Source organism: Phaseolus vulgaris, chromosome 4, assembly GCF_000499845.2.
Source record: "Phaseolus vulgaris cultivar G19833 chromosome 4, P. vulgaris v2.0, whole genome shotgun sequence".
Taxonomy (NCBI): domain Eukaryota; kingdom Viridiplantae; phylum Streptophyta; class Magnoliopsida; order Fabales; family Fabaceae; genus Phaseolus; species Phaseolus vulgaris.
Window position 1 is genome coordinate 35,868,356 of NC_023756.2, and position 19,569 is coordinate 35,887,924.

Sequence of the window (19,569 nt, forward strand, 5' to 3'; positions counted from 1 at the left end):
CTTTTTATATTAATTATATTTCCATACATATTTCCATAAAAGATTATTATTATTTGTCACTTTGTGTGAATTTCTTCTCAAACTAGAAGACTATTTTAACATAATTTGTACCGATAGGCACCGGACGAACGTGGCCGACCGACCGAACGCATAATAAATGTGAGGGCATTTATGTGACAAGCTAAGGTGGTTAAGATACACCTTCGAAGAATAAGGAATACGCGTTTAAAGAAGATATGTTCCCCGGGTATTCCGGAGCACGACTGGTAAGACCTATCCATAACCACCCTCAGCCCAAGGGATAGAAAGCCCATTAGGTAATCCTATAAATACGGTGCTCAAGCTAGAGAAAGGTACGTTTTCATTCACTTACTAAACCACACTTAGAATCTCATACTTACTTGAGCGTCGGAGTGCCTTCGCAGGTACCCTCCCCCGCCCGAAAGAGAAGAAGATCGACACGTCAGCAATTTCACTACGTCAACCGACCGTGCCTGGGCCCCATCTCTCCACTCAGGTACAATTGGCGCCCACCGTGGGGTCGAGGCAAGATTTCAATTTTTAAAGCTATAATGGTTGCAACAAGGAACAACAACGACGCTATGGCAGAACAGATGACTATGATTCAAACCCTCCAAACTCAGATGGAGGAACTGCGGCAAAAGGGGATGGAAGACCGTCGTCAACACGAAGAGGATAGACGCCGTCAAGAGGAAGAAATCGCCTTATTGAGAGAGCAGAATGCACAACTCCAGCGACAGGTCGATAATCCCGAACGAGAAGGCCAATCCCATATGGCCGACCGAACCGCCTCTCGCATACCTACACCGGCCGACACCAATCCTGCTTCCAGAAATGAAATAGTCGAAAGAAAGTTAAGTAAAAGGGGTCATCCTTTTACAGACGAAATCATCACCACACCACTTCCTGACAAGTGGAGAGGCCTCGCCATTAAACTCTATGACGGCTCGACCGACACAGACGAGCATTTAAATGTTTACAAGACGCAAATGACTTTGTATACCACGGATAACAATGTGTGGTGTAAAGTATTCCCCACGTCGCTCCAGGGAGAACCTCTTACTTGGTTTACACAGCTGCCTCCGAATTCCATTGACGACTTCGACGTCTTAGCCGCAAAATTCTCTACTCAATATGCCACCAGCCGACCGCATCACATGTCCTCCATGTCTCTGCTAGCGGTACAACAAGAGAAAGGTGAATCTCTCAGAAGCTTTTTAGATAGATTCAACAAGGCATGTATGCATATCCGAGGACTCAAACAGGAAGTCGCGTTACACCATTTGGTTTCGGCCATCCGGCCGAGCCGTTTTACCGAAAGTCTCATCAAAAAGCAGCCTCAAGACATGGAAGATCTTCGAAGTCGAGCAACCAAATTTATGCAAATTGAGGAACACATTGACTATCACCAACGGTTCAAAGCCGTCGGATCCGGAGTCCTCAAAGATCAAACCCCGAGCAAAGAAAGAGAAGTCGAGACCGAACGGACCGTTCGAACCACCCCAAGATCCGACCGGAACAGAGGCGGCCGAATCCCCAGGTTTAACAGTTACACCCCTTTAACTGTGCCGAGGGGACGAGCCCTAGATGAAGCACTACAAATGGATTTAATTCCGACACTAAAACAATATCAAACACCACCGAATGCAGATACTGCTAAGCATTGTCAGTACCATCGAAATTTCGGTCACACGACCGAAGGATGTCAAGCGTTGAAGGAAAAAATCGAAGAGCTCATCCAGGCTGGCCATTTGCGGCAGTTCGTCAAGAAGATAAGGAATTCAAGATCCCCACCACGAAGTACCGACCGTTCATCCCGTGGTGACGACCGGTCATACCGTAATAACTACAAAAGCCGAGCTAACCATAGCCAGGCTTCGCGGAAACGCAGTGAAAGCCCCGTTCGGCGTACACGCGCCCGCAGCACAAGTCCCGACCGAAACGCCCGCCCTCGTCAACGAGTCCGCGAAGTCATCAATATGATTGTTGGACCCGTTACCTTAGGCAAACCAAACCACGAGGCAAATTATATAGTTGGAGGCTTTGCCGGTGGCGGGTGCTCAAATTCCGCCCGAAAGAAACATCTCCGGGACATTCAGTCCGCTCATGCTACTACGAGAAGGCGCCCACACATACCTCCGATCACTTTCACTGACGACGACTTCACAGCCATAGATCCAGCCCAGGACGACCCTATGGTAATCCCTGTGGAAATTGACAAGTTCGCAATCGCCAAGACTTTGGTAGACCAGGGCAGCTCGGTCGATATATGATACTGGGAAATCTTCAAGAAAATGCGCATCCCAGAAGCAGACATTCAACCCTATAACGAACAAATTGTAGGGTTCTCAGGTGAACGAGTCGACACTAAGGGGTATATAGACTTGTATACAACCTTTGGTGAGGAAGACGGTCTCCATAAAACAATAAACGTACGATATCTCCTGGTTAATGCCCAGACTTCCTACAACATCCTGCTTGGCCGACCATCCATCAATAGATTAAAAGCCATTGTTTCCACCCCACACTTAGCCATGAAATTCCCTTCAGCAAATGACGACATTGCAACAATCCATGTCGATCAAAAAATCGCTAGAGAATGTTATGTTGCGAGTTTGAAAAATGAGCCAACTCGGCGACTCTACACGACCAATCCGGACGACCGACTCCCGCAAAAACGAGGACGATCCCCAACTCGGCATTCCGGACGACGCATGTCCCGTCGTCAGATGATAGCCCTTGTTGATCTCGACCCTCGTATGGACGACCCCCGCATGGAAGCAGAAGAAGACTTACATCCATTCCCACTTCGCGATGATCGTCACGCTACACATATTGGCACCTCACTAAAGCCGGACGACCAAATGGCCATCGGCACAACGCTTGCTAAAAACGCCGACTTGTTCGCATGGACATCCGCTGACATGCCTGGCGTAGACCCGAAGGTCATTACCCACCGATTATCGTTATATAAAGAAGCTAGACCAATAGCTCAGAAGAAAAGAAATTTAGGGGACGAACGACGCCAAGCCGCACGTGCCGAAGCTGATAAGTTATTACAAGCCGGATTCATTCGAAAAGCCCATTACACTACATGGCTAGTCAATGTAGTTATGGTAAAGAAAGCAAATGGAAAATGGCGAATGTGCGTTGACTACACGGACCTCAATAAGGCATGCCCAAAAGACTCTTATCCTTTGCCTACCATCGATCGTCTCGTTGACGGGGCAGCCGGACATCACATCCTCAGCTTCCTTGATGCCTATTCAGGTTATAATCAAATCCAAATGCACCCGGCCGACCGAAAGAAGACGACCTTTATGACTGACTCCGATAATTTCTATTATGAAGTTATGCCTTTCGGACTCAAGAACACCGGGGCCACTTATCAAAGACTAATGGACCACGTGTTCCACGACATGATCGGTCGGAATGTTGAAGTTTATGTCGATGACATTGTTGTCAAGTCCGACTCATGTAAGCAACACGTTGCTGACCTAAAAGAAGTTTTCCAAGCTCTCCGCCAGCACCAGATGCGACTCAATCCTGACAAGTGTGCGTTTGGCATCGAGGGAGGAAAGTTCTTAGGTTTCATGCTTACCCATAGAGGCATAGAAGCTAACCCTGAGAAATGTAAAGCTATTTCCGAAATGAGAAGCCCCAATTCCATTAAAGAAATTCAAAGACTCATCGGTCGGCTCACCGCCTTATCCAGATTTGTTCCTAAACTTGCAGAACGAACGAGACCCATCGTCCAATTATTGAAAAAAGCATCTCGCTTTGAGTGGTCGACCGAATGTGAGGAAATCTTCCTCCAATTAAAAACATTTCTATCCTCCCCACCGGTCATCCAGAATCCGGACGCCCGAGAGCCGATTATAGTCTACCTCGCCGTTTCAAACGAAGCCGTTAGTTCAGTCTTAGTACAAGAAATCAATTGTGAGGAACGTCCAGTTTATTTCGTTAGTCGCGCCCTCCATGGCGCCGAGATCCGATACCAAATGATCGAAAAGGTGGCTATGGCTCTCATCATTACCGCCCGACGAATGCGTATGTATTTTCAAAATCATCGTATTATTGTTCGGACAAATTACCCTATTGTAAAGATTCTCATTAAACCCGATCTAGCCGGACGAATGATCGGATGGACGATCGAACTATCCAAATTCCATATTCAGTACCAACCACGAGGAGCCATCAAGTCGCAAGCTCTTGCTGATTTTCCAGCCGAACTCACTCCTTCCTCGGCCGGGACTAGACACTCATCATGGATTTTATACATAGACGGCTCCTCCAACGAGAGGTCGTGCGGCGCTGGAGTCGTTCTGGAAGGACCCGGCGAGATTGTTATCGAGCAAGCCCTAAAATTCGACTTCAAAACTTCAAACAATCAGGCCGAATATGAAGCCATTTTAGCCGGTCTACGCCTCGCTCAAGAATTGGAAATCACTAAGTTAATTTGTAAAAGTGATTTCAGGCTAGTCATCGGTCAGATTAATGACGAATATGAAGTCCGAGAACACTTTCTGCAGCAATACTATCACTTAGTCAAACAGTTGATCAGCACATCCTCATAATTTCTACAAAACACACAGGAATTAAACACTATTAATGAAGTTATTCAATCAAACCAAATTTACAATCACATACCAATAAAATCCGCCCAGGGATCGGACGACGCATATAACGAAATTATCTCCCTCGTAGGTAACTTGTGAGGGAGTTGGTCAAACACCACCATAACGGCCTTATCCAAAGCCGACAGGGCCGTACGGAAACTCGTGTTAAGCACAGTCGGATTCTGGGTCCAATGGAACGGAAACTTGGTAACATCAGCATTATAAAAATACTCTCGGCCGTCCGACTCCACAAATATCTTGAAATATCGTTCCTTGAAGTTCTTGTAGGATGTGGTAAAGGCCGCAAAACGCACACTCCCCGGACGGCTCGTCAATGACACCCAACTTACCGGGTTGGCCGAGTGTGTGTTATAATAAAATAAAAACACTTCCGCTTTGGGCGTCAAATCAAAAGGTTGACACACCATTCGGAAGGCCTGCATGCACGCCCATGAGTTCGGATGAAGTTGGGTTGGAGCTAGGTTGAGAAACCGTAGCACGTCCATCGTGAACTCATCGAACGGCAAAGTCACTTTTAAATCAGCGAATAACGTACTATAAACATAAAAGAAATCTACCGGAGCATTCTCCATTCCATGACAGACACGGTCGGTATACCCACATATTTCAGCAATAAGAATATCCGAAGGTAAACCCGACCGCACGACAGGGGCCCTTGCTATCACTTTATCCAGGTCGTCCGGTTTCCTAACAACAGTGGGTATATTCCTAACACTAACATCTACCCACTCATAGCTCGGACCCATTGACCCACTCGTACTTTCGTCACTTCCGGACGATGACTCCCCACTCTCGCTCGACTCTCTACTACCTACTCTATTTGAAGAAAGTTGAGACATAACTAACCTTTCGTTCACAAATTAACACCCCGGTCGGCAACTACGGATCGTACAGCGCAACAACTCGCAATGTGGACTCGGCAATCGGAACAACACGGATGCCGAACTCAAGGAAACGTGGTCTCTCTGCAACTGGAGGCGCTATTTATAGCATTTCCCTCTCACCCTCATCCGTTAGATTCCCGCTCATCCTACGACCCATATCAGCCGAAAGTCGAAGCGTCACTTAATCTACACCGCCAGATCCATCTCCGCCGCCTTCGACAAAAAGCGAACGTCCGGTCACTCCGTTACATTTAATGCCTGACACCTCGAAAGGCACAACAATCATTACGACTCTTCGGCTTTTATTCACCTCGAGCCTGGGGGGCAAGTGTACCGGTAGGCACCGGACGAACGTGGCCGACCGACCGAACGCATAATAAATGTGAGGGCATTTATGTGACAAGCTAAGGTGGTTAAGATACACCTCCGAAGAATAAGGAATACACGTTTAAAGAAGATATGTTCCCCGGATATTCCGGAGCACGACTGGTAAGACCTATCCTTAACCACCCTGAGCCCAAGGGATAGAAAGCCCATTAGGCAATCCTATAAATACGGTGCTCAAGCTAGAGAAAGGTACGTTTTCATTCACTTACTAAACCACACTTAGAATCTCATACTTACTTGAGCGTCGGAGTGCGTTCGCAGATACCCTCCCCGCCCGAAAGAGAAGAAGATTGACACGTCAACAATTTCACTACGTCAACCGACCGTGCCTGGGCCCCATCTCTCCACTCAGGTACATAATTCAACAATAAGATGTTGTAATACTAAACTAAAATCATATTCCATAAATATTATCTACGGATATCATTTTAGAGAACTTCTCATTAAAATGTATCATATATATATATATATATATATATATATATATATATATATATATTGCCTAATTACATTATCTTAATTCAAATAAAACTATGTTAAACAAAGTAAATAAATGAAGCAAATAATAATTACGGAGAAGTTCAAAATAATCTGAGTAAAATTGATTATATTAATGATTTATAATCAATTAAAACATAATCGATTAGGTGCACAACTTCACAAAAACTTATTTTAATATAATCGATCATTTGTAAGCCAAGTGAAAAGTGGTCACGTTGGGATAGGTACAAGTGATTATATGACTATATGTTCACAAAAAATAAAAGACCGTTTTAAATAAGTTTTTTATCAACAAAATATTAAAACATGAATTATACTTTCTAATGTGATTGCATAAATAACAAACAACGTAATTGAGAATTCTAGATAGAGACATTTTTAAAATTAGTATAATTGAAAGTGATATAGGAACAAGAAAAGTTATAAAGTATGTAATTAGAGTTACCTTATTGTTTCTTTCATACATAACTTCAAGCAGTTTTATCAAATAGTTTCCTTTATATATAAAATTAAAATAGTCAAATTCAAAGATTAGAGAACAAAAAGTTGAGATATATATTACCTTACATTAACATTTATATTTAGTGGCATAAAATGTAAGAAATCGTAAAACAGAAACAAAAGAAAAAAGAAAAGTCACAGTCGCATCTCTCTCCCTTTCTCTTTCTCTCCCTTCTCTCTTCATTTTATCTCTCATAACTCATCTATTCAAAAATCTGATCACGTCATGCTATAACTGAGCAAATATGATACATTTCCACCCCATCAGATTTTCAAATAGAGTAACTTCATTTTTACCCTAAAGATCCCTTATTCTCTTTTTTTCTTTATGATTTAGTTATCAATCTTGATGGGGACAGTTGAGAAAAGTGTTTGATGAGCATATATATTCACACTCAATAGCTTTAATCATGGATTATTAGACTATAACAATAAATAAATATATTGTTTTAACTAATATTCATATAATTGGGTTTATTTGGACCTTAACTATTTTTTTGTTAATTTTGTGTTTTTAGAGTAAATGGTCAGAAGGAAGTGTCTACCTTTGTGGATTGACTAAATATGCAAAAGTCAAGTTACTTCTTGAATCAAAACAGAAAAGAAATTCTTAGTAGAAAGAGAAATTAAAATCTACAATATCTCAGCAACAAAATTGGAAACAAATCTTCTCTAAAATACAATAATTCTTCTGGAAAGTTGGAAACTATTAACAAAATCTAAACTACAATATTTTCCCAAGATCGTTGTGGTAGAAAAGCCTATAAAAGGAAACAAGCATCAAAGAGACGGGGGAACTTCATAGGATTTTCTTAATTTCTTTTCTTCTTTGTAATTCTTTTGTTTTGCCTCTACATGGAAGGTTAAACCTTTTTGGTTGATTCCTTTGTAATTTCCCATTGAGTTATGAGGTTTTGGTTAATAAAATTTTCGTTTTTTTTAATTATTTATAGCAACTTTTTTTAATATTCTAATCCACTAGAAAACTGGTTTTTGTGAGAGGTTGTACTTGAACGCGTGGTTTGGTTTCTTAGTTAGTTCGTATTGTTCTAATTAATTTTTTGGGTGCATGATGCAAGAGAGAGGAGATAAGCATTCCCATGGAGTATACGCATGGAACAAGTTGAGTACTAATTAAACCAGTAGACACATGCTTTACTGGTGAGTTTCAGTTAAATACGATTAGTGCATGTTCAATCTGGTTTAGCTCTATGGGAGGATTGAAAGAGGATTAATCTTTAAAGAACCTGTGAAGAATTCAATGGTGGAAGAACTTGGGGATCAACCTGTTTTTTATTTGCTGCTTTAATCTCTTTTATATTTTCTGCACAACTATCTCAACTCCATTTTTTTTTTATTATTGTTGTTACTAACTTTTATTGCTTGCAGGTCGATTCTAACCACTAATTTACTAATTTAACTATTGGATTCTTTACGATACGACTTGGGGTCATTTGATCACAATTATACTATCATCTCTCTAGTGTTAATTAAAGTCTACGCTAGAATAATATTAATTTGACAGCAAAACGAAAACTATCAGTGTTCATCTTAACTTATTTTACCATATACTAAAATTTGGTAATATTTGGATAACTTGCTATAGGTTCCTAAATTTTGGAGTGAAATTTCCATCAGTGGCATTTTCAGGTAAGGGAAGCTAACTTTAACTTAATATTACCCTAGGCTAGAAGATTTGAATGTGGAAGGGATGTGATCCCATGTTTCAATTTCTCTTGTAGGAATCTTAGTTGATAAAATTGTTTGATTTTATATTGTGTGAACGTTTATAAATATTATATTTTGATAGTTTGAAAGTTAAATATTGTTTTTTATGTTGGAAAAAATCTTGAATGGTATGAGTGTTAAATGCTATGTGATTGAATGATATGTATTATATATGAATGATAAAAATTGTATAAAATTGATGTCATACATTTGGGATAATGTATGAGTTGTTGTTTGATGGCATTAAGCATGAAAAACCTATTTTTAACACATATCCTCTAGCTTCACTGATGATCTAAGTCATATAGACTAAGATGTTAGGTGGTGCGAAGCTGAGAGGGAGTTCATACACACCGGGTCTCACTGTAGACACTTGGTATTGGATGTAGACACTTGGTATTGGATGTTTGAACTTCTCCTTATCCTTTCTCTTGGATTCGCTGGTAATCTTTGAACCAAAAAATTTTGATTGGTTCTTTTTGCATGAGTTAGATATGTTATGGAATTTAGCTTACCCTTACTTTCCTTTTCTTGTTGTGTTTGAATTGCGATGACTATACTATGTACATGAGCGCTTTAAGGTGTCAGAGGGTGTGGAGGGCTTTAAGATTTTGAACCTTATATTGTTAATATTTATATTTCTATAAGTCATAATCTTGTAATAGAAATATTTTGAAAAACTCTAAATTTGTATAGAAATATGTAAAACATATATTGTAATAGTTAAATATATTTTTGGGTAGATGTATTTTTGGGTGTTACATAAAATATATAGTTTTCTACTGTGTCAATCATAGAGTTTGGTGGTCCATTACAAGTATATCCATTTTTTGTATTACTTTATGTATAATGTAAGAGGAACTTTTAGTGAATATAATGATATATTGTATAGGCAACTTATAGACGGACATGTCATATAGCCTAAATTACTTTTTTTATAAAGATTGGAACTTCTATCAAATGCTTCAATTTATTCATTAAATTATTGAAAACAAAATTAAATAGAATGTTACATATTTATTCTAATTTTATGTTTCTTTATCATTTATAACACCAAATATTACAAAAATTTAACTTACATTTCTAACCAATGTTACAAAATTGTTTTTGTATTATTATTTTTCAAAATTTGGTCATAATATATGTTAATTATAATTATAATTATTTTTGGAATATTAACAAGTTATTATTCAATTTAAAAAAAAATTAATTAACATAATTGTACAAAAAAGGTCTAGTACTATATTTTATAAGAAATATAACAGGATATTATTATAAATGTACCATCTAGTATGTTCTTAGAATTCTTTATGAATAGATATAGTCTATCATTTTTGTTAACTTATGAGTTTTGGGTCTAGTCTCCCAATTTTTACTTTTCATGTGATGTTGTTACTTGAGGTGTCAGCCTAGTTGAGATGTTGCATAGTAATGCCTAACATGAAAGTCTTTATAAAAAAAAAATCTATTTTTATAATTTTAACTAATGTATTTTCATTCACTTACATTATCTTAGTATCTCTTTCTTCATAAAATAATATTTGTTAACATAATTTTTATCTTAATTCATAATCACTTTCAATATATATATATATATATATTTTGTAATATAATTAATTTAATTTTGTATCTACGAAGTCGCCATCCACATATACCGAATTTAAATTAACTTATAAATTATAGTTAGAACAATTCTTTTTTTAAATATTCCAGTTTGTGTTTACTTTGTCTAGTTTTCAGCAGCGTTCCTAATGTCCCTTTATCTTTATAGATCAACTCATATTCATGACAATTAATGAGTTTATTCTTGTAATGAATTTGCAAAGGATTAAAAACTCTAATCTCTCATATTAATATTTTTTTTTCTTAATTAACTCAAGTTAATTTAGTATAATAAAAACACTTTAAAATAAAATAAATATTTTTAAACAAAGAAAAAACAAATTAAAAAAAAAATTATACAAAAAATGTAGTTTTACCTTTTACAAAATACATTAAATATGCATATTTCAATTCTTATTGTATGCACTCGATGCAAATAAATAGATGTCCTAACCAAATTATTGTACCTGAATAAGTGAAACTTTTTAGTGGTAATTTAGAGAAATTCTCATTTTCTCCAATTTTAAGATTAAAATATTGTGAAAACATATTTTTTTTATTAGAGTGGAAACAACACATTTCTTTGAATTTTATGGCTTAAATTGTTTTATTTGTGCTCTTCTCTTGCTTCTTATTTTATTTTTCACTGTGATTTGCTAATTCTAAGGACAAACTCCAAAGTCCGTAAAAAATAAAAGTAAAAAGACATAATAATTAATAATAGTAATAATAAAAATATAAAAGTAAAAAGACATAATAATTAATAACAATAATAATAAAAAAAATAAAAATTACGATTGACTACTACCAGCATCTTTACGACGACGTTTGGTTGAATGAGAGGTCTTGTGTGCATTCAACGATGGCAAGGTATCGAAAGCTTTGTCGCATCCAGGATAATCACATACAAAACTTTTAGGAGGTAACTCAACCGTACGACTTTTGATTGAATGAAATGTCTTGTGTCTTTTTAAACCTCCTTTGGTTGGCAGTTCTTCACCACATATGTCACATGTGTAATCCCTCCAGTCCTCATTCTCCTCCTTTCCGAAACAATTGAACATCTTTAAATTTGAATGTTAATGAGATGCAAGTGTGGACAAATCACATTCAACAAGTCACACCTTTATATACTATTTACTAGCTCAAAACTTTTATTTTTAAAATTTTTCATTTTAAACATATTAAACTTTGAAAGTATAACGTAAAGAAGTAAAATAAATATCATATCTCAAATTGATTTTGAAAATTATGCAAATTAATGGTAAATTAAATTTTAAATCATTTTATTTATAATTCTCATTATGCTGGATTTAATATTCCATTAACACATGATAATTTGTTTAATTTTTTTTATAAAGTGGTTTTCTTCAATATTTAAGGTTTAATTATCTTAATCCACCATTAGAAGTTATTTTACTTAATTAACAATATCATAATTATGTCTACACTACTTTTGTTAAAAAATATGTGATTTTAAAAAAAACTAAAAATGTTTCTGTCATGAAATATGGTTATTTTTGTTGTTTTCGTATTTAAAAATTTTCTTGTCCTTGTAAGTAAGTTTATTTTCAGGTTTAGTTTTGGTTTTTGCAATTATTTTTATTTCCTTTAAAAATGTTTTTTTTTCTTATAATATATAAATTATATGTTTTTAATCATTAAATTTTTCATGAAATACTAATTCAAAGTGAAATTATTGTCTTAAAAGAAATAAAAATTTTATAACAACTGAAATAAAAAAATTACAAGGACAAAGAATAAGAAAATTAGAGAAATTACTTCAGAAATTATTAGTAAAAATTGAGTATATTTTAATGACTAAATATATTTAAATCTAAAAATTTAACATATCAAATTTTTTTATTATTTAAAAATAGTACAATATCGTTGAAAAATAACTATGAGAAATTAATTATGAAAGACAAAACGAAAATAGTTATTTAATTATAGAAATAACCAATTTTTTTTTAAAAAGTTAATTAATTATAAAAAGTATTTATATAATCGTTTTTTTTTAAATAGTGTCTAAAAATATTTTTAGAAAATAATTGTACATTTCTAACTATTCACTCTCTTTTGAGTGTGGAGATTGTCCCAATATTTTAACATAAAAATAATGAATTTGTTTCAATTACTATTTTAAAATATATAATTATTTTAAAATATCATATTTTTTAATTATTATTATTATTATTATTATTATTTATTTACGAAATGTTGTTTGGTTTTATTAGAAATTGAAAATTTTCCTACACTATTAAATAATAATTATTGAGTTCTGAAAACATTAAATTTATTCACTCTCTTTTCATTATCAAGGTTTGTTTTACTATTTGAATTTAAAAAGTATTAATTTTATTTTTAAATATTACATCAATTACTCCTTTATAACATTTCATTATTTTATTGATTTTTTTAATTATTATTATTATTATCATTATTGATATATGAATTGGATGCTTGATTTTATTAGAAATTAAAAAGTTTCTTACATTATTATACCATAGTTTTTTCAGTTATTAAAATGTCATATATCTGTTTATTACCTTTCAATTATTGAGTTGCATTACTCGTTTTAAAATATTATTGAGTATTTAATTATTTTATTGTATTGTGTTTTTTTTTAATTATTAATATTGTTATTATTATTATTAATGACTAACGAATTATGTCATTTCTTTATTGGAAACTGATAATTAACTAAATTATAAAAATATAATTTTTTTCACTCTTTTTCAATAATTGAGATATTTTTAATATTTGAATTTAAAAAAACAAAACATTTATTTTGAAATATTTTGTATCAATTACTTTTTTACTTATTATTATTATTATTATCATTATTATTATTATTATTATTATTATTATTATTATTATTATTATTATTATTATTACTTATTTACGAATCATGTGTTGGTTTTTATCAAAACTTCAATGATTTCCTGCAATGCTAGATGATAATTTATTGAGTTATGAAAAGATAAGATTGGTACATTCTCTTTCAATTATCGAGGTCTGTTTTAATATTTGAGTTTAAAACATAGTAAATTCATTTTTAAATTTTTTTCACCAACTACTCCTTTACCATATTGAATTATTTCATTGTATCATATATTTTTTAATTATTATTTTATTACTCATTTACGAAAAAAGTTTCTTAGAATAATAAATGATATTGAATTTAAACAAAAAGAATTTTATTTTTCAATATTTTGCATCAATTATTCATTTGTACTATATTAAGATTTTTTTAATTATTGTTATTATTACTCATGAATTGTGTACTTGGTTTTACTAGAATCTGATAATTTTCTTAGAGTATTAAATGATATTGAATTTAAACAACAATAATTTTTTTAATTTGTTTTTCATCAGTTACTTTTTTACAGTATTTAATTGTATCATATTTTTTAATTATTATTATTAATATGATTACTCTGTTATAGAATTTAATTGTATTATATCAAGATTTTTTTAATTATTGTTATTATTACTCATTTACGAATTGTGCACTTGGTTACACTAGAAACTGAAAAAATTTCTTGAAGTATTAAATGATATTGAATTTAAATAACAATAATTTTTTTAATTTTTTTTTTCATCAGTTACTCTTTTGTTGTATTTACACAACAATAACGTTTTGGTTTTATGAAAACCTGAAAATTTTCCTACAATGGTAGATGGTATTATACTGAGTTACGACTCAAATTGGTTCATTCTCTCTCAGTTATCGATGTCTGTATCAATATTTGAATTTAGAACATAATAAATTTATTTTTAAATATTTTGCACCAATTACTCCTTTATATTATCGAATTATTTTAGTGTATCATAATTTTTTTAGTTATTATTATTATTACTTATTTACGATTTGTGTACTTGATTTAATTAGAAACTGAAAAGTTTCTTAGAATATAAATGATAATTTGTTGAGTTACCAAAATATAATATTTATTCACTCTCTTTCAACTATTGAGATATGTTCCAATATTTGAATTTAAAAAATAATAAATTCATTTTTAAATATTTTTTAAATAATTATCCTTTTACAATATTTAGTTGTTTTATTATATTGTGTTTTTTAATTATTTTTATGATTATTACCTATATACGAATTATGTGTTTGGTTTTATTAAAAATTAAAAAATTTCATACAATATTAAATGATAATTTATAAAGTTACCATAAGGTCAAGCCATAAGATTTGTTCCAATATTTGAATTTAAAAAACAATATATTTGTTTCGAAATATTTTCCAAAAATTACATTTTTGGAGTATAAATATTTTTACCATATAATATATTTATTTATTTATTATTATTACTCATTTATGAATTATGCGTCTGATTTTATTGAAAACTTAAAAGGTTCGTGCAATGTTAAATGATGATTTACCAGTTACCAAAATGTCAAATTTTTTCACTCCCATCCGGGCATTAAGTTCTTTTCCGTTATTTGAATTTAAAAAACAATAATTATTTTTTAATAGTGTAGGAAAATTTTCAATTTCTAATAAAACCAAACAACATTTCGTAAATAAATAATAATAATAATAATAATAATAATTAAAAAATATGATATTTTAAAATAATTATATATTTTAAAATAGTAATCGAAACAAATTCATTATTTTTACCGTTTTACACTATTTCATTGTTTTAATATATCATGTCTTTTAATTACTATTAGTATGTTATCATTTACTAATTGTGTGCTTGTGTGCTTGGTTTTATTAGAAAGTGTAAAATGTTCGAAAGTGATAATTTGTTTAGTTACAAATACTAAATTTGTTCAATCTCTTTTAATTTTGGAGATCTGTTTCAATATTTAAATTTAAAAAACAAAAACTTCATTTATAAATTGTTTTGCATCAATTATCCTTTTTCAGTGTTTAATTGTTTTATTGTATTATGTCTTTTTAATTATTATTATTACTTATTTATCAATTGTGTGCTCGGTTTTATTAGAAACTAAAACGTTTCCTACAATTAAATGATAATTTCGTGATTTATCAAAATTTCATATTTGTTCATCCTCTTTTTATTATTGAAGTATGTTCCAATATTTCAATTTTAAAAAATAATAAATTCGTTTTTAAATATTTTTACATCAATTACTCTTTTAAAGTATTTAATTGTTTTATTATATTGTACTTTTTAATTATTATTTTGCTTTGCACTGCTTTTTATGATTGTAAGTTTGGTGTTTTGGTCTCTCAGAAACATGTGGAGAAAATGTCTTTGGTTTTGTAAGCAAATTACTTAAGGATGTCAAGTTAGGTTGGACAACGTTAGGTTCAACTTTATTTCGAAAGAAGATAATGAGTTATTGATTGCCGATTTTTCTGAAAAAGAAATTAGGGATGCGATATGGAATTGTGATAGTTCTAAGAGTCCTGACCCTGATGGTTTTAATTTTGGGTTCTTAAAACATTGCTGGGAAATCATTAAGTCGGATGTGGTGTCAGCAGTGAAGGATTTCGCATCTAAGAGTCATTGGCCTAGATGTTCAAATGCATCATTCCTATGTATTGTTCCAAAAGTAGAAAACCCTCAACAACTTGGAAAATTTAGACCTATTTCGTTGGTCGGGTGCCTATATAAGATCATCTCTAAAGCGTTGTCTCTACGCTTGAAAAAGGTGATTAGTAAAGTCATTGATATTAGACAGTCGGCTTTCCTGGAAGGTAGGGGTTTGTTAGACAATGTGTTAGTGGCGAATGAGATTTTGGAAGAATATAAAAGGAAAAAGAAGAGTTGTGATTTCTTTAAAGTTGACTATGAGAAGGCATATGACTCGATAAGTTGGGATTTTCTCTATTATATGCTAGAGAGGTTGGGCTTTTGCGCTCAATGGATTCGTTGGATTAAGGAGCGTTTAGAATCTACTTCAGTCTCGGTGCTTGTGAACGGTAGTCCAACTAGGGAATTTACTCCTGGGAAGGGACTTCGTCAAGGTGATCCGTTAGCACCGTTTCTTTTTCTGATAGTTGCGGAAGGGTTGGCTGGGGTTTCTAGGATGGCAGAAGAGAAGAGTTTGATTGACAGTTTTGGAGGTTGGAAGGGATAAAGTGAAGGTAAATATGTTACACGTTGGCGACACTTTATTCTTTTGTAAAGCTAATACAAAAAGTGTCTTCAATATGAAGGCGATCTTACTCTGCTTTGAGCTTGCTTCTAGGCTTAAGGTCAATTTTGTGAAGAGTACTATCGGTGGGTTGGGGTTGGATCAGAGCTTGCTTCAGAGTTTTGCGGCTATTCTAAATTGTAAAGTGATGGTAACTCCTTTTGTTTATTTAGGGTTGCCAATAGGAGGGTGTCACAAACGAGGTGCGTTTTGGAGCAGGGTGATAGAGAGAGTTCAGGGTAAATTGTCAATATGGAGAGGCAGGTGTCTATCGTTGGCTGGGAGGATTTGCTTGTTAAAATCAGTTCTCTCCTCAATCCCGTTATTTTTTATGTCACTGTTTAAGTTACCTTCTGTGGTGGCAGAGAAGTTAGTTCGAATACAAAGGAATTTCCTTTGGGGATGGGGTTCAGATGGTAGGAAGATCGCTTGGGCCTTTTGGAAAAAGGATGTGAGCCTCGTGACTAGGGGGTCTAGGTATTATTGACCTAAGGTTGTTTAATTTGGCTCTATTAGGTAAGTGGATCTGGAGGTTGGGTACGGATAAGGGTGGTCTGTGGAAAGAGATCCTCGTTTCTAAGTACGGTGGGTGGAGAAGCTTGAGAGAGGAAGGTAAAGTTGGTAGGGGCTCTCTTTGATGGAAATATTTGAAGGAGGTGTGGGCTTCAGAGGGTTGGGGAAGAAGTTTTGAAGATGGGTTTGAGTGGGATGTTGGTGAGGGGAGGGCTATCCTTTTTTGGGAGGACAGTTGGTTGAGTTGTGGAGCGTTGAAGAGTGTTTTCCTGATAATTTTCTCTCTTAGTGTGACAAAAGGTGCAAAGGTGACTGAATTAGGGAATTGGATTGATGGTGTTTGGGTGTGGCACTTTGAATGGCGTAGACCCTTTTTTGAATGGGAGAAACCTCTGGTGGAGCAGTTCTTTCAGTTACTGCAAGGGACGAAGTTGGAATCGGGGAAGGCAGATTGCTGGATTTGGAAGGCAGAGGGAGTTTCATACTTTTACAGTTAACTCAGCCTATTTTTCAGGTTAGACAGGATAGAGTTGGGGAGGTTTCTCCAGTTTATAGTAAGTTGTGGAGGTGCAAAGCTTTGCCTTCCGCTTTGATCACTGCTTGGAGGGTGATGGAGAATAAGATTGCTACTAGGATAAATTTGGAAAGGCGAGGGTGGTGGTAGAGAATCTGGTGTGTGGTTTGTGTGAGAAGGTGGAAGAGTCGTCCAGTCATCTGTTTTTCGTCTGCGAGTTTACCTGGCGGGTGTGGTGTATTTGTTTTGAGTGGCTTGGAGTGTCGTTTGTTATTCACAACGACCCTTTGGTAAACTTCCAACAATTCAGGTTGTGTTCGACTTCTGATGTGGTTAATGACGTTTCGGGGGCGATTTGGGTTGGTGTTGTGAGTGGAATTTGGAGACATAGGAACTCGGTGACCTTCGACAGAGGCGTGGTAGATGCGCTCGAGGTATTTGCACTGGTACAGGTAAATGTTTGGTCTTGGATTTTTTCAAAGTCCTGTTGTAATTCCTTTACGTACCCCAACTGGGTTTTGAACCCAGTGGATTGTATGAGGCTAGTTGTTTAATGCTTTCTTGAGTTTTGTTTGGTTGTTCCTTATTTAAGTTGGAAGGTGTTCCTTGGTTGGAGGTTGGTAAGACGCTAGCTCTTTATGTATAAGGGTTGGACCACCCCTGAAGTGGTTCCCATTTATTTATTTTTTATTGCTGATAAAAAAACAAGCAAAAATGGGGGGACTAGACCAAAACCGATATGTAAAAAAACTAAGAAAAGCGATACTTAGGTAATCTATACCTATTGATAAAGAATTTTAAGAAAAGACTAGATGGATAAACTAGTAAGTCGGCAAACTTGTCAGCATATGCATTCACTTCATGAAAAATGTGAGAAATCTTAAACCTGATTTTCCCATAGTAATCAAGGCAAGTGTTCCACCTATTACGAAGAATCCAAGGAACATAATTCCTAGTAATAAATGTAGCACAAACTAAGGTAGAATCACATTCAAGCCTTAAACTAGTAAGACCCATTTTTTTAGTTTCTTTAATGGCATGTATAACTTCATAAAACTCAACAACCAAAGTCATTTGAATATCAAGGAAAGTTGAGAAACCACCAATAAACTCCCCCATACTCCCATGAAAAATATCACCACAAGCAACAAGATCAGGAAAACCCCTAGTAGCACCATCAATATTAATTTTAACACAACCTGGTGAAGGAAACTCCCATCTAACATGAAAATGATGAAGAACTTTGCCACTACGAGTATTAATATCTTAGATACATGCTATTAAGAGGACAGGTTCCTGAAGATCAATTGGAATTTGATCCATAAATTGAGAAAACAGCTAGAAAAAATCAAAGCAAGAAGAAAGAAGAAAAGAAGAAACAAGAACAAGTAAAAGGAGAATCTTCCAACACTCTCAACTCACACAATCAAACAAAGTTCCAAATGGCTAATAATAGACAAAATCCACCTAGAAGGACATTGGGAGACTATGCTATGCAACAAGGACCGAGGCATTTCTCCAGCATAGCCATACCTCCTGCCACCAAATCTTTAGAAATGAAGCCAACTTTTCTTAGCTTAATCAGTACTCATCAATTCACTAGAATGGATCACGAAGACCCTTATACTCATCTATCCACATTCTATGAGTTGGTTGGGACCATGGGCTTCGAGGAAAATGATATTGAATCTGTTTATTTGCATCTATTTCCTTTCTCACTTGCAGGAAAAGCAAAAGAATGGTTAAAGTCACATCCTAACCAGAGTCTAAGTAGCTGGAATGATGTAGAAGAGAAATTCCTACATAGATTTTTCCCACTCTCTCGATATATCAAGGCTAAGTCTGATATCTCCACATTCAGGCAAGGGCCAGATGAACCTTTTTGTGAAGCTTAGGAACGCTTTAAAGTGATGTTAAGAAGGTGTCCTAATCATGGCTTTGAGGATATTGCTCAGTTGAACATATTCCACAATGGTTTGACGCTTGATACTAAAATGATCTTGGATGCTGCAGCAGGAGGTAAAATGATGACTGTTGATGCAAAGCAAGCTACAAGAATCATTGATGCCTTAGCCTCAACAAATTACCAAGCTCAACACGAGATAGATATACAGTGCAAAAGAAAGGGGTGCTAGATCTTAGTACTTCA

General features: G+C 34.4%; 1 protein-coding gene and 1 pseudogene across 1 annotated transcript; one reads left to right on the plus strand and one right to left on the minus strand.

The window, feature by feature from the left end:
* The first annotated feature begins 572 nt into the window (after positions 1-572).
* Positions 573-2,294, plus strand: LOC137838742 (uncharacterized). Its single transcript, XM_068647969.1, has one exon. The coding sequence runs from the start codon at positions 573-575 to the stop codon at positions 2,292-2,294; it is 1,722 nt and encodes a 573-aa protein (XP_068504070.1).
* Positions 2,295-19,253: 16,959 nt separating this feature from the next.
* Positions 19,254-19,359, minus strand: LOC137838959 (small nucleolar RNA R71; annotated as a pseudogene).
* Between the last annotated feature and the right edge of the window lie 210 nt (positions 19,360-19,569).